The sequence below is a fragment of the Nerophis lumbriciformis genome, linkage group LG17 (assembly GCF_033978685.3).
Source record: "Nerophis lumbriciformis linkage group LG17, RoL_Nlum_v2.1, whole genome shotgun sequence".
NCBI lineage: Eukaryota > Metazoa > Chordata > Actinopteri > Syngnathiformes > Syngnathidae > Nerophis > Nerophis lumbriciformis.
In genome coordinates, this window is record NC_084564.2 from 5,462,046 (window position 1) to 5,476,816 (window position 14,771).

At 39.5% G+C, this 14,771-nt stretch overlaps 1 protein-coding gene across 2 annotated transcripts in view; it reads right to left on the reverse strand.

The window, feature by feature from the left end:
- Window positions 1-3,104: 3,104 nt before the first annotated feature.
- LOC133614384 (fibroblast growth factor 12-like) overlaps window positions 3,105-14,771 on the reverse strand; it is an 82,635-nt gene continuing 70,968 nt past the window's right edge. For both annotated transcript variants that reach the window (XM_061972286.1, XM_061972284.1), the window contains exons 3-5: window positions 13,330-13,433; window positions 12,898-13,096; window positions 3,105-3,928 (exon numbers count right to left, since the gene is read on the reverse strand). In XM_061972286.1, coding sequence (XP_061828270.1) covers window positions 3,747-3,928; window positions 12,898-13,096; window positions 13,330-13,433 — 485 coding nt within the window. In that variant the 3' untranslated portion in view covers window positions 3,105-3,746. The remainder of the gene's footprint in view (window positions 3,929-12,897; window positions 13,097-13,329; window positions 13,434-14,771) is intronic.

The window sequence follows — 14,771 nt, forward strand, 5'->3', positions numbered from 1 at the left end:
GTGTGCCAGGCACTCACTGAGGCGTCATTTATCCATCACTATTGTCAATTAATACTCGTAATAGTAACTATAGTGACCAGATTGAAAAATTAAGTCGACATTGGTCTCTCATTTTGGTTTTACCTGTAATGAATACAGTAGCTAGTATTTGAAAAATAATGTATGATTTAATTTAAATTGAAAAATAAAAAATAATGTATGATTTAATTTACTAAGTTAATTCATAATTATAATTAATAATAATTAATAATTAATATGAATTAATATTAATACATTAGTTAATGTATTAAGGTGATATATTAATATTGCCTATTAATAAATTATATATGTATGTCTATATTAAGTTAATACTCAAATATTCATTATTAATCAATATTTACTATTAATTTAGTGGCACCAAAAGAGTAACAAATGACGTTACGCTTGATGTAAGTTTTTGACCTGCACAGACGGCCTGAAAAGTTTTGTTGCTGTACTTCATCTCCAAAGATGCTGATATTTTGCAAGTAACATAACGTTCCTTAATTGATACATCAGGCTTGCATGTAGAATTAACTAGCAAACACGGTTGTACCGCGAGTGTTTTACTTTGGTGAATTAATTACCGAGTTATAGTTTATATCAAGAATATTTTCCTGTTTTAAGACAAGTGGTACGCCAAATAATAAGTACAGTGTTTTATTTTCCTATATTCAAACAGTGTTACTGTTCAAACTGTGTGTGATGTTACAGTGGCCACAAATATTTAATATACTTGTTTAAAAAAAAAAAAAAAGCCTTTTTTTAATGACTACATAGGCCTATTACGCTACTGTCTTCATATTGTGGTGGTACTTGGAGAGCCAAGTGTTTTCTGAGGTGGTATTTGGTGGGAAAAAGTTATACCCGATACCCAAACCTAACGTTAATAATATTAAGCATTTCTTCACATGCACACTCACAAGCTTTCACGGGTCACAGCGCCCACTAGTGGCCTGGCGTGCGCACTGCAATGTCATCCGCCAATTCGAGGGGGTCTTTTCTTTTATCTAAACAATTCTAGCAAGGCCGTTGTCGTGGAAACATGGCGTAACTTGGTAGCTAGGCCCGAGAAGACGAAGGCGTGCGAACATTGGCGAGATGACGACGACGGGAGCTCTACAACGTACTTCGGAGTAACTTTCAGTCCCCGCTAGAGATGCGCGGATAGGCAACTATTTCATCCGCAACCGCATCACAAAAGTCATCAACCATCCGCCATCCACCCGAACTAACATTTAATCAAAACCGCACCCGCCCGCCATCCGCCACCCGCCCGTTGTTATATATCTAATATAGACGATGCAAGGCATTAGTGAGGTTATAAAGCTTTTGCCTGTTAAAGAAAGGAGACTGATCCAATGCAGCAGAGACATTCAATGCGTGCCACGCGGTCACGGCCCAGACGCACACCAGTGCGCAATCATCTGGGAGCACTCAAACTGCTGCAGGCAGCTGCGTTCTATCTTGTTTTAACATCCTGTGGCACTCTTCTGGGATCACGGCGGACGAAACTGCTCATGCTCAGGGTGTTTGTGGAGGTTCGGGGGTTTTGCACAAATGTGATGCACCATGTTAGATGTCCCGGTTTTGTGACTGTCGTAGACATAAACAACGTCGCAGCTCTTGCAAATCACGTAGCCAGCAATACTATCATCCTGATTTACAACCTCATAAAAACGAGTCCACGCTGAACTTTTCTGGCCTTTTTTTCCCCCTGGTCTTTAGTATTCCCTTTTTTAGTTTGTCGCGTACCACGTTTGCTGCCGGCGTTGCCATCTCTTTTTTTTTTCTTCTTCTATTGTGGCGTGCTGCAGGTGCCCGATGATAAATAATTGCCTGTTTCAAAGAGTGCTGCTCGTTTTTCGTACGTGGGTAACATTTAACTATGTATATATATTTCCGAATTGGTTTAACTGCCACCCGCCTGAATCTACCGTATTTTCCGCACTATTAGCCGCACCTAAAAACCACAAATTTACTCAAAAGCTGACAGTGCGGCTTATAACCCGGTGCGCTTTATATATGGATTAATATTAAGATTCATTTTCATAAAGTTTCGGTCTCGCAACTACGGTAAACAGCCGCCATCTTTTTTCCCCGTAGAAGAGGAAGCGCTTCTTCTTCTACGCAAGCAACCGCCAAGGTAAGCACCCGCCCCCATAGAACAGGAAGCGCTTCTTCTTCTACTGTAAGCAACCACCCGCCCCCGTAGAAGAAGAAGAAGCGCGCGGATATTACGTTTCATTTCCTTTGTGTGTTTACATCTGTAAAGACCAGAAAATGGCTCCTACTAAGCGACAGGTTTCCGGTTCATGAAAGACGCAATCTCTCCATCCGCACACGGACTACTATTTCACAGCAACTGCCTAAAGACTTTCAAGAAAAGCTGGCTACTTTCCGTGCATATTGTAAAAACAAGATAGCTGAAAAAAAGATCCGGCCAGAGAACATTATCAACATGGACGAGGTTCCACTGACTTTTGATATTCCTGTGAACCGCACTGTGGATACAACGGGAGCACGTACGGTGAATATTCGCACCACAGGGAATGAGAAGTCATCCTTCACTGTGGTTCTAGCTTGCCATGCTAATGGCCAGAAACTTCCACCCATGGTGATATTCAAAAGGAAGACCTTGCCAAAAGAGACCTTTCCAGCCGGCGTCATCATAAAAGCTAACTCGAAGGGATGGATGGATGAAGAAAAGATGAGCGAGTGGTTAAGGTAAGTTTACGCGAAGAGGCCGGGTGGCTTTTTTCACGCAGCTCCGTCCATGTTGATATACGACTCCATGCGCGCCCACATCACGCTGGTTTTTAATATATTATTAAAGTTTGACTGACCTATCTGACTGTTTTTTTGACATTCCTTTAGCGCAGTTAGATGCGGCTTATAACACGGGGCGGCTTATAGGTGGACAAAGTTTTGAAATATGCCGTTCATTGAAGGCGCGGCTTATAACCCAGGGCGGCTTATGGTGCGGAAAATACGGTATTTAAAATCTAATTTTTTTTTTATTTCAACCGCCCGACCCGACCCGCGGATAAAATCTAATTTTTTTTTTATTTCAACCGCCCGACTCCGCGGTTGTGTCCGCAAACCGCGCATCTCTAGTCCCCGCACACTGGACTCTGAACGGAATACAGGCAAGGACCAGCAGAGATGTGACGTGGTCAAAATGATCACGGAGCGGGGCACACGCCTGGTCATTGCTAATGACTCAAATAAAATAAACAGGGTGTGAGGTGGCGGCACGAATCTCTAAAATCTGACTGGATGGAAGCCCGAGGAAGATTGGAAGAAGAAGAAGAAGAAGAAGCAGCGTGGTGAGTTGAAAGAAAGTGCGTAGGTTCTAGAAAGGACGTAATGTTCCTACATGGCTTAAAGCTTGGCAGTTCTCAGCGCTCGTTTTGTCGTCACGGTGACGGTGATGATGACAATGTGGCGATGGAGAGATGTGCTAACCCCCTGGCGCCGACACAGCAGGGCTTTTTGCATAAAATGTAGATCGTCATCATCAAAGTCCTCTTTTAAATAAGCCCCTCCCCCCTGCTTCTCATACCTCATCACAAGAAGATTTTGGCCTTTTTTTTTTTTTTTTTGCTTCTTTTTTTTCTTTGTTTTCGTTTGGAGTTTCCGTCGTCATGGCGTTTTTGTTGTCATCGGCGTGGTGCTGAACAGTGGGCGTGTTGCATGGGAGTTCTTCCTGCAGGGGGCGCTGCAGGCTATGAGCCCTCCCGCTCTGTGCAGCAGTCCTCCTCCTCCTCCTCCTCGTCCTCCTGCCCCAGCTGGTCCTGCGCTCGCTCGGTGCTCCTCGCCCGCTCCTCGCCGTTAATGGTCGGGCTGCGCGACGACTTGAGCAGCTTCTCCTCCAGCTCGTGCAGTGACGGCTCCTTGTACATGCACACTGCGCCACAAAAACGCACATTAGAGGAAGGACAGGCACACAATGACAAAGATTGTTGCATGGCGAGAGTGTTCAAATTGAGATTTTTTTGGCGTGGAAATGAAGATTTTAAACATATGGTCGGTAATGAGACCACTTTTTTCTTACGCTTTGAACCCTGTAGCTAATAAAATGGCGCGACTAATTTACCGTATTTTCCGCACTATAAGGCGCACCTAAAAACCACAAATTTTCTCAAAAGCTGACAGTGCGCCTTATAACCCGGTGCGCTTTATATATGGATTAATATTACGATTCATTTTCATAAAGTTTCGATCTCGCAACTACGGTAAACAGCCGCCATCTTTTTTCCCGGTAGAACAGGAAGCGCTTCTTCTTCTACGCAAGCAACCGCCAAGGTAAGCACCCGCCCCCATAGAACAGGAAGCGCTTCTTCTTCTACTGTAAGCAACCACCCGCCCGCGTAGAAGAAGAAAAAGCGCGCGGATGTTACGTTTCATTTCCTTTGTGTGTTTACATCTGTAAAGACCACAAAATGGCTCCTACTAAGCGACAAGGATCCGGTTCATGAAAAGACGCAATCTCTCCATCCGCACACGGATTACTATTTCACAGCAACTGATATTCCTGTGAACCGCACCGTGGATACAACGGGAGCACGTACGGTGAATATTCGCACCACAGGGAATGAGAAGTCATCCTTCACTGTGGTTCTAGCTTGCCATGCTAATGGCCAGAAACTTCCACCCATGGTGATATTCAAAAGGAAGACCTTGCCAAAAGAGACCTTTCCAACCGGCGTCATCATAAAAGCTAACTCGAAGGGATGGATGAAGAAAAGATGAGCGAGTGGTTAAGGTAAGTTTAAGTTTACGCGAAGAGGCCGGGTGGCTTTCTTCACGCAGCTCCGTCCATGTTGATATACGATTCCATGCGCGCCCACATCACGCTGGTTTTAATATATTATTAAAGTTTGACTGACCTATTTGACTGTTTTTTTGACATTCCTTTAGCGCAGTTAGATGCGGCTTACAACACGGGGCGGCTTATAGGTGGACAAAGTTTTGAAATATGCCGTTCATTGAAGGCGCGGCTTATAACCCAGGGCGCCTTATGGTGCGGAAAATACGGTATGTATTTTTCTTCGCTGACAACCGCAATGTAAATAGTTTTCATAAAACACAAGCAAAGACACTGGAATGGTGTCATTGCTTGTGCTCTGGCGCCATCTTTTGGACACGTTTGCTCACTGCAGGTAAAACTGGGTGAATGGCTACAGTTTTTTCTTCTGTTTAGCCCTACCTGTCTTTTTGTCGTCCATAGCGTTTCTACTCATGTGGATTCTTCATTTGTAAGTTTTTCAATATAACTAAAACAATTCTTACTTACTAAACCGTCCCATGTGTGATCTCTGTAGGAGACCACTTTTATCCGCTTTATGACAATTCTTGACTGACATCTTAACCATGCTCTCCTCTAGAGGCGGGAATCTTTGGGCACCTCACGGTTCGATTTGATTCCGATCCTTCAGGTGATGATTTAATCGATCCACAATCTAACACGATTCTCGCAATATGTTTTTTTGGTATATAAATTAAAATAAAACCTTTTTAAAACAAGTTACAAACAAAAAAAAGCGCCTTATGGCTCCTGAGTACGGCTTACTGTATGTGTGCAGTAAACTGAAAAACGTAATTTTTTCCAAATTTTATTTACAAAGAAATAGAAAATAAAGCAACCCTAACTCCAACCCAGCTTTATGATACTTAGAGTGGACATTTACAAAGTAAATTGAGGAGATATGCAAATACAATACTTATTAATTATTAAATAAAATAAAAATTAATAAAACTAATTAAATAAAATAAATACTAAAAAAAAGGACAATCGAAAATTAATAAAAGCAAAAGTATAAATAATAGTTGTTTCATTATTATAAAACCAAAACATTTGCTAAATTATATATATATATATATATATATATATATATATATATATATATATATATATATATATATATATATATCACCTATGAACCCACGCCAGGAAACCAGCCAAAAAAGAACAGAAAACGAAACGACATCATCTGGTACAACCCCCCATACAGCAAAAACGTCTCAACTAACATTGGACACAAATTCCTCAATCTGATTGACAAACACTTTCCCAAAGACAACACCCTAAGAAAAGTATTCAACAAGAACAACATTAAATTGAGCTACAGCTGTATGAACAATATACGACAAATCATCTCAAACCACAACAAAACAATTGCAAATGAGCCGTCGGCCCCCGGACAGAGCGACTCCAAAACCAACAAAGGCTGTAACTGTCGAAAGAAACCTGATTGCCCTCTCAACGGGGGGTGCTTACAAACATCAGTTGTCTACCAATCTAAGGTAACACGCAAGGACATTAACACATCCGACACATATGTAGGATTAACCGAGGGAGAATTCAAAACCAGATGGAACAATCACAAGGCTTCTTTCAGGAACCAAAACCTGCAGAATACCACAGAACTCAGCAAACACATTTGGGACCTCAAAGACAATAATGTTGAATATTCAATAACATGGCAAATTCTTGCATCCAGCACACCTTACAATAGTGGTAATAAAAGATGCAACCTATGCTTGAAAGAGAAACTGTTTATTATTTACCGTCCAGACCTGTCATCCCTCAACAAGCGCAGCGAAATTGTAACAGCATGCCGCCACAGACGGAAACACCTCCTAGGTAACACATGAGCCAATCACCACGCCCCTACGCCAGCCTGTACCCACCCACTCTGTGCCCTATATAAACCATGGTATGTGAATGCTCCCATTAAAATCTCCTGATGATTGAGGGAACCCCCCCTCATGAAACAGGCCTGTAGAGATGAAATAGTCTTGTGATTTTTTCCCCACACATACATATATTGCGCTCTACTACGGTATCGAGCACTATTTTTTTGGATAACCTTATTAAGACATATATATATATATATATATATATATATATATATATATATATATATATATATATATATATATATATATATATATATATTGTCATGTCTGTGTGATCATGTTTTTGTTTTGGTCATGTTCGTTTTGGGTTTTGGACTTTTTGTGCACTTTTGTTTTGTCACCATAGCAACCATTAGTTTTCACCTGTCACGTCACGCACCTGTTTCACGTTTTGAGTCACGCACCTGCTTTCACTAATCATGTCCATAGTATTTAAGTTCATTCTTTTCAGTTTGTCGTTCTGACGACCTCTCCACATTTATGCTTCTGTACACTCTTCATCCTCTAAGATCCTGCTTCATGTCCCTTGTCATAGTAAGTTTTTGTTCCATGTTTATAGTCTTTTTGTTTTTCATAGTTTGTTCTCCGCCACTGTGCGTGCTTTTCATTTGTACTTTTTTTGCTATAGTCTTTTGGTTTCATAGTTTATTCTCCGCCTCTGTGCGCGCTTTTTGTTTGATCCTTTTTTTTTGTATTTATAGTCTTTAAATAAAAAATGTACTTACATTCCCGTCTCGCCCGAGCCAACTTTCCGTTGCAACCCGGAAAAGCAAACACCCAAGACCAAGTCCTGACATATATATATACTGTATATAGACACACAAATATAAATGTATGTACATATACAGTATCTATTAGGGCTGTGAATCTTTGGGTGTCCCACGATTCGATTCAATATCGATTTTTGGGGTCAAGATTCGGTTCAAAATCGATTTTTTTTCTATTCAACGCGATTCTCGATTCAAAAACGATATTTTCCCGATTCAAAAGGATTGTCTATTCATTCAATACATAGGATTTCAGCAGGATCTACCCCAGTCTGCTGACATGCAAGCAGAGTAAAAAGCTTTTATAATTGTAAAGGACAATGTTTTATCAACTGATTGCAATAATGTAAATTTGTTTTAAGTATTAAATGAACCAAAAATATGACTTATTTTATCTTTGTGAAAATATTGGACACAGTGTGTTGTCAAGCTTATGAGATGCGATGCAAGTGTAAGCCACTGTGACACTATTGTTCTTTTTTTATTTATTTTTTTATAAATGTCTAATGATAATGTCAAATATTAACATTGCTGTATGTATACTTTTGACCCAGCACATTTGCTCACATTTTCAGTAGACCCATAATAAATTCATAAAAGAAGCAAACTTCATGAATGTTTTTTGTGACCAACAAGTATGTGCTCCAATCACTACATCACAAAAAAATAAGAGTTGTAGAAATGATTGGAAACTCAAGACAGCCATGACATTATGTTCTTTACAAGTGTATGTCAACCTTTGACCATGACTCATACATTTACATATGTATGTTTACATATATACAGGTAAAAGCCAGTAAATTAGAATATTTTGAAAAACTTGATTTATTTCAGTAATTGCATTCAAAAGGTGTAACTTGTACATTATATTTATTCATTGCACACAGACTGATGCATTTAAATGTTTATTTCATTTAATTTTGATGATTTGAAGTGGCAACAAATGAAAATCCAAAATTCCGTGTGTCACAAAATTAGAATATTACTTAAGGCTAATACAAAAAAGGGATTTTTAGAAATGTTGGCCAACTGAAAAGTATGAAAATGAAAAATATGAGCATGTACAATACTCAATACTTGGTTGGAGCTCCTTTTGCCTCAATTACTGCGTTAATGCGGCGTGGCATGGAGTCGATGAGTTTCTGGCACTGCTCAGGTGTTATGAGAGCCCAGGTTGCTCTGATAGTGGCCTTCAACTCTTCTGCGTTTTTGGGTCTGGCATTCTGCATCTTCCTTTTCACAATACCCCACAGATTTTCTATGGGGCTAAGGTCAGGGGAGTTGGCGGGCCAATTTAGAACAGAAATACCATGGTCCGTAAACCAGGCACGGGTAGATTTTGCGCTGTGTGCAGGCGCCAAGTCCTGTTGGAACTTGAAATCTCCATCTCCATAGAGCAGGTCAGCAGCAGGAAGCATGAAGTGCTCTAAAACTTGCTGGTAGACGGCTGCGTTGACCCTGGATCTCAGGAAACAGAGTGGACCGACACCAGCAGATGACATGGCACCCCAAACCATCACCCAACCATGCAAATTTTGCATTTCCTTTGGAAATCGAGGTCCCAGAGTCTGGAGGAAGACAGGAGAGGCACAGGATCCACGTTGCCTGAAGTCTAGTGTAAAGTTTCCACCATCAGTGATGGTTTGGGGTGCCATGTCATCTCCTGGGTCAACGCAGCCGTCTACCAGCAAGTTTTAGAGCACTTCATGCTTCCTGCTGCTGACCTGCTCTATGGAGATGGAGATTTCAAGTTCCAACAGGACTTGGCGCCTGCACACAGTGCAAAATCTACCCGTGCCTGGTTTACGGACCATGGTATTTCTGTTCTAAATTGGCCCGCCAACTCCCCTGACCTTAGCCCCATAGAAAATCTGTGGGGTATTGTGAAAAGGAAGATGCAGAATGCCAGACTCAAAAACGCAGAAGAGTTGAAGGCCACTATCAGAGCAACCTGGGCTCTCATAACACCTGAGCAGTGCCAGAAACTCATCGACTCCATGCCACGCCGCATTAACGCAGTAATTGAGGCAAAAGGAGCTCCAGCCAAGTATTGAGTATTGTACATGCTCATATTTTTCATTTTCATACTTTTCAGTTGGCCAACATTTCTAAAAATCCCTTTTTTGTATTAGCCTTAAGTAATATTCTAATTTTGTGACACACGGAATTTTGGATTTTCATTTGTTGCCACTTCAAATCATCAAAATTAAATGAAATAAACATTTGAATGCATCAGTCTGTGTGCAATGAATAAATATAATGTACAAGTTACACCTTTTGAATGCAATTACTGAAATAAATCAAGTTTTTCAAAATATTCTAATTTACTGGCTTTTACCTGTATACATACATACATACATATGTATATATTACATACATATACACATATATACAGCATATACATATATGCATACACACATACACGCATACATATATATATATATATATATATATATATATATATATATATATATATATATATATATATATATATATACATATATATATATATATATATATATATATATATATACATATATATACATATATATATATATATATATATATATATACATATATATATATATATATATATATATATATATATATATATATATATATATATATATATATATATATATATATATCATTGATTCTTAAAAGTTTTGAGTGATTTGAAATCGGAATCGCGATTTGGATGTGAATGTTTTTTTGGAGCACTCCTAATGAATTGTCAGTAATATTTGGACATACTTGATTGTCACCAGATAATTCCCTGGTTGAAGTTTTTGATTAGCGTGTCCTTCAAACACAGCTGAACAAACATGCACTTCTCCACAAAGATGTGTGTCACACTGTCACAAGGTGAGGAGAGGACGACGAAGAGGAGAAGAAAGTGGACGGATATTTTTAAATGACGCCGAGGGAGGACGGAGGAGGGAGAGCGGAGCGCTGAAAGCAGAGCTGGAAGATTTGTGTTCCCGCTGAAACTTCCGAGTGCGACACGAGAGCTTCACTTCGTCCTTTTGTCCATGACCTCTGCCGTGAGCATTGGTCACGTGCACGTTGTCACGCTAAGCCTTTGTTTAAATCAACAACTGATTTCAAGCAGACTTTGAAGATACATTGGAACCTCCAAGTATCCAAAGTCCTGGCCGGGGGTCATTTTGTCTTGTAAAAATAACACTGATTAGCTTTGTCAGCTGTAACACAGAGCTAAGAAGTTTTGTTCAGACAGCTTAACATATATGAATGTACAAAATGTATCAAGGTGCACGCCAAAACAGGAAATATGAAAAACCTTATCCGGATTCTCAAAAACTCCTTGCTTTTTGGTTTGTGCCATCAGAGATAATGTCATGTGGTTGAAATCTTATTTAACAACAGAACCAAGTCATGAAGTTATTCAATTTCACTCGCTGTCCTGTACACCACCTTTATTGAATTCAATAGTCTTTCTCACATTTTTTTTAATCAAATTGCTGTCACTCACAACTTTCTTTGGTGGATTATTCTGCGGTCAAACTCTAAGAGAAAAATAGAAAACCAGAGACCGAGTCCCCACAGTGTGGGATTATTTGTTTGGGCACACGATGCCGCAGAATCAGCAAACAGACTAGTTTGATACTATGTGTGTCCTTAGCCAATAGTGATATCAGATATCGGTCCAATATCGGCAAAAAAAACTATATCGGAATTAGGGATGTCCCGATCCGATATTTGGATCGGATCGGCTGCCGATATTTGCCAAAAATTGCGTATCGGCAAGGCATGGGAAAATGCCGATCCAGATCCAGTTTAAAAAAAATCTCCGGTCCGTGTTTTCCAACGCACCGATTTAAATAATACATTCCACTTTTCTGCTGCTCCGTAATTTCCGTTCCGCATTTTCCAGCACACCTTCAACACGTCCACAGGTCTGTGGATTCTCACGCAGTTGCTTTTAGCTGCTGGCATTACACGACAGGCTCTTCTCACTCTTTCCTGTGTCTCCCTCTCACAGACAGCAAGCGCACCTTCTTACACACGTCACATACTGTCACGTCATACGTCACATACGTATACGTCCTCTCCCAGCAGAGAGGTAGCAGCATGGCTAACGTTAGCTGTGATGCTAGCGCAGCCGCCAAGGTGCGCGCCTGCTCAAGCGTCCTCTGCGCACGGCAAATCTATGCCACGCACAAAATCAAATAAAAAAATAAGCGCATAACAATTTTCGACACACGGACACGACAGAGACAACAGTTTTCGTCATCATTGTTCAAATATTGTGACGTCTGTCGAGACGCTTATCTCCATTCGGTGCCACATGTCCACACCATCAAAATGCAGAGGCAAAAATGTCCACATAAACACCGTATGAAAAAATTAGTGATTTTTTTAGTTGTGGGATTTCCTTCTCTGCATGAAAGTTTAAAAGTAGCATATATTAATGCAGTATGAAGAAAAATGTTTTAATGTAGACATGCAAGCCTTGAAAGAAAATTTTGAAAATCAAGACTACATTTCCTGCAAATGGGTGCATTTCTACCCTATATTTTAACTTTAGATTTATTCTCATATCAAACTCTTTTGGCTGTCTTTTTGACACTTACATCCGGCGCCCCCCTCCACACCCTGGATTATAAATAATGTAAATAATTCAATGTGATTATCTTGTGTGATGACTGTATTATGATGATAGTATATATCTGATAGTATATATCTGTATCATGAATCAATAAGTGGACCCCGACTTAAACAAGTTGAAAAACTTATTGGGGTGTTACCATTTAGTGGTCAATTGTACGGAATATGTACTTCACTGTGCAACCTACTAATAAAAGTCTCAATCAATCAATCAAAACACATAGAATCATCATACTGCTGTGATTATATGCATCAAGTGTTCATTCAAGGCTAAGGCAAAATATCGAGATATATATCGTGTATCGCAATATGGCCTTAAAATATCGCAATATTAAAAAAAGGCCATATCGCCCAGCACTAGTTTCAATGATGCCATTTCTGTTTGTCATGTATAATTTTGTCTATTTTGTGTTTATCCTTGAATAAACAGGTCCGTTTCTTGTTACCAACCATTGTGTATTATTCAAACTCCCCTAATTCAGCTGGCTAGTTGTTATCAAGAGTACTAAAACCCTTTTCAACATGATTCTGACAACTAAGTAGGCTAAATAACTTTAAACTTTAATACATGCTGGGATAGGCCAGTATCGGTCAGTATCGGTATCGGATCGGAAATGCAAAAACAATATCGGTATCGGATCGGAAGTGCAAAAACCTGGATCGGGACATCCCTAATATATATAGAATAAAACATTTGATCAACTATATGTAAAAATAAAAATCGTACTTTGAAACAAACACGAGAGACGTTAATGAGGGCCTTTTACGACGGTCTTACCTTCAATGGGTCTGGGGACGAAGTGCGAGCAGGGTTTGGTTTTCTTCACGCGGTTTCCCTTCATGAGGACGCCGTCCTTGTTGAGGCCCAGGAACCAGGCTCGGCCCGACTCGTGCTGCCGGTACAGCGTGGACGAGTAGATGACGTAGTAGTTCTCAAACACCGACTCCTTGAACTTACACTCGGCCGTGAAGATGTCCTGGTGAACACACGCTGCCGTTAATATTTCCCTTCGCACGCAATCTCAATGAAGAAGATGAGCGGAGACAATGGGCAGACGAGGAATGACACTTTAGGCTGAATAATGTATGGAACGGCATCAGTGACAAGGAGGCGATGCAAGTATGAAGATGGAGGAGGACGAGAGGAAACATTGAAAAGTCAGCTGCCAGCAGACGAATGAGCACATGCGTGGATGGATGGGAATCTTACAGACGTGTAGAGGAAGCCCTCAGCGTTCATGGCCATATAGAGTCCAGCCTTCACGCCCTGCATGGCCACCACCCGCAGACCCACTGGGATCAGGTTGAAGAGCGCTGCAGTAACACAAAGACCACGGAGAGAGAAAGTGTGTATGCTCAAAAAGCGTCCAATCCTCTTTTTTTCCCAAGTTTTAAGTTTTACTAAAGCTTTAGGAGATCAGTTTAACCAATACATTAATGTCGGTTACTCGAGTTGATCTGCCATTCAAACGGAAAAGCCAACTCCTTTGCACACAAAGAAAACCCTCATCTCTCCCCCTCGCAACACTGATAAGGAAAGAGTGGGTGTTGTATTTCACATTCCAAGAGTGAAAACACTAAGTTTCAAGTTTATTCACAATACCATATAACAAATACAATAGTGGTGAAATATCATCATTTAAAGATGTTGGTACGTGAAAGGGTCCCCCAAATAAGCTAGAAGAAGCTTTTGACAGGGGGTCCAGAGTATAGTATATACATGGAATGATGAAACAAGGGGCGGGGCGTGGTTAAGAGGGGAGGAGTATATTGACAGCTAGATTTCACCAAGTCAAGTATTTCATACATATATATATATATATATATATATATATATATATATATATATATATATATATATATATATATATATATATATATATATATATATATATATATACATACATACATACATACATACATACATACATACATACATACATACATACATATATATATATATATATATATGTATATATATATATATATATATATATATATATATATATATATATATATATATATATATATATATCTACATCCTGAAAATATGCAAACAAAACTGTGTTTGGATAATTGATACTTCAAACTTGCATAAATAAATATTAAGGAATATAACATAACTTGGCTTCTGAGAGCTTCAAAATGTAGTGAATAAAATGCTAAAGTTGTTGATAAACAAGCAATTATCTTAATAATTAAATATGGTCATTTTAAATGAGTTATTATGATAATTTATAATTTATCATTTAAAATATGTTTATTTTAATGTAAAATTCTATGGCTGGATGTAATAAGGAGTCAGAAAAAATAAAAATATAATTAATTTTGAGGTTTTTAGCAAAATATAGTAAAAATGTATTTAGTTTTTTTTTTTTTTTTAATTAATAAATATCTATTTATTTTTAGGTAAGATAAACATAATAATACAATGTATCTCTAGTCTGGATGATTTAGTTCTTGTCACCCTGTTGTCCTCCCGTCGTGAAAAAAAGGCTGTCCTCACTCGGGTCCGCATGGAGCTGGCGGGGGCGTGGCCTCCAGCTCCGGCTGAAAATCGGGAGATTTTCGGGAGAATATTTGTCCCGGGAGGTTTTCGGGAGAGGCGCTGAATTTCGGGAGTCTCCCGGAAAATTCGGGAGGGTTGGCAAG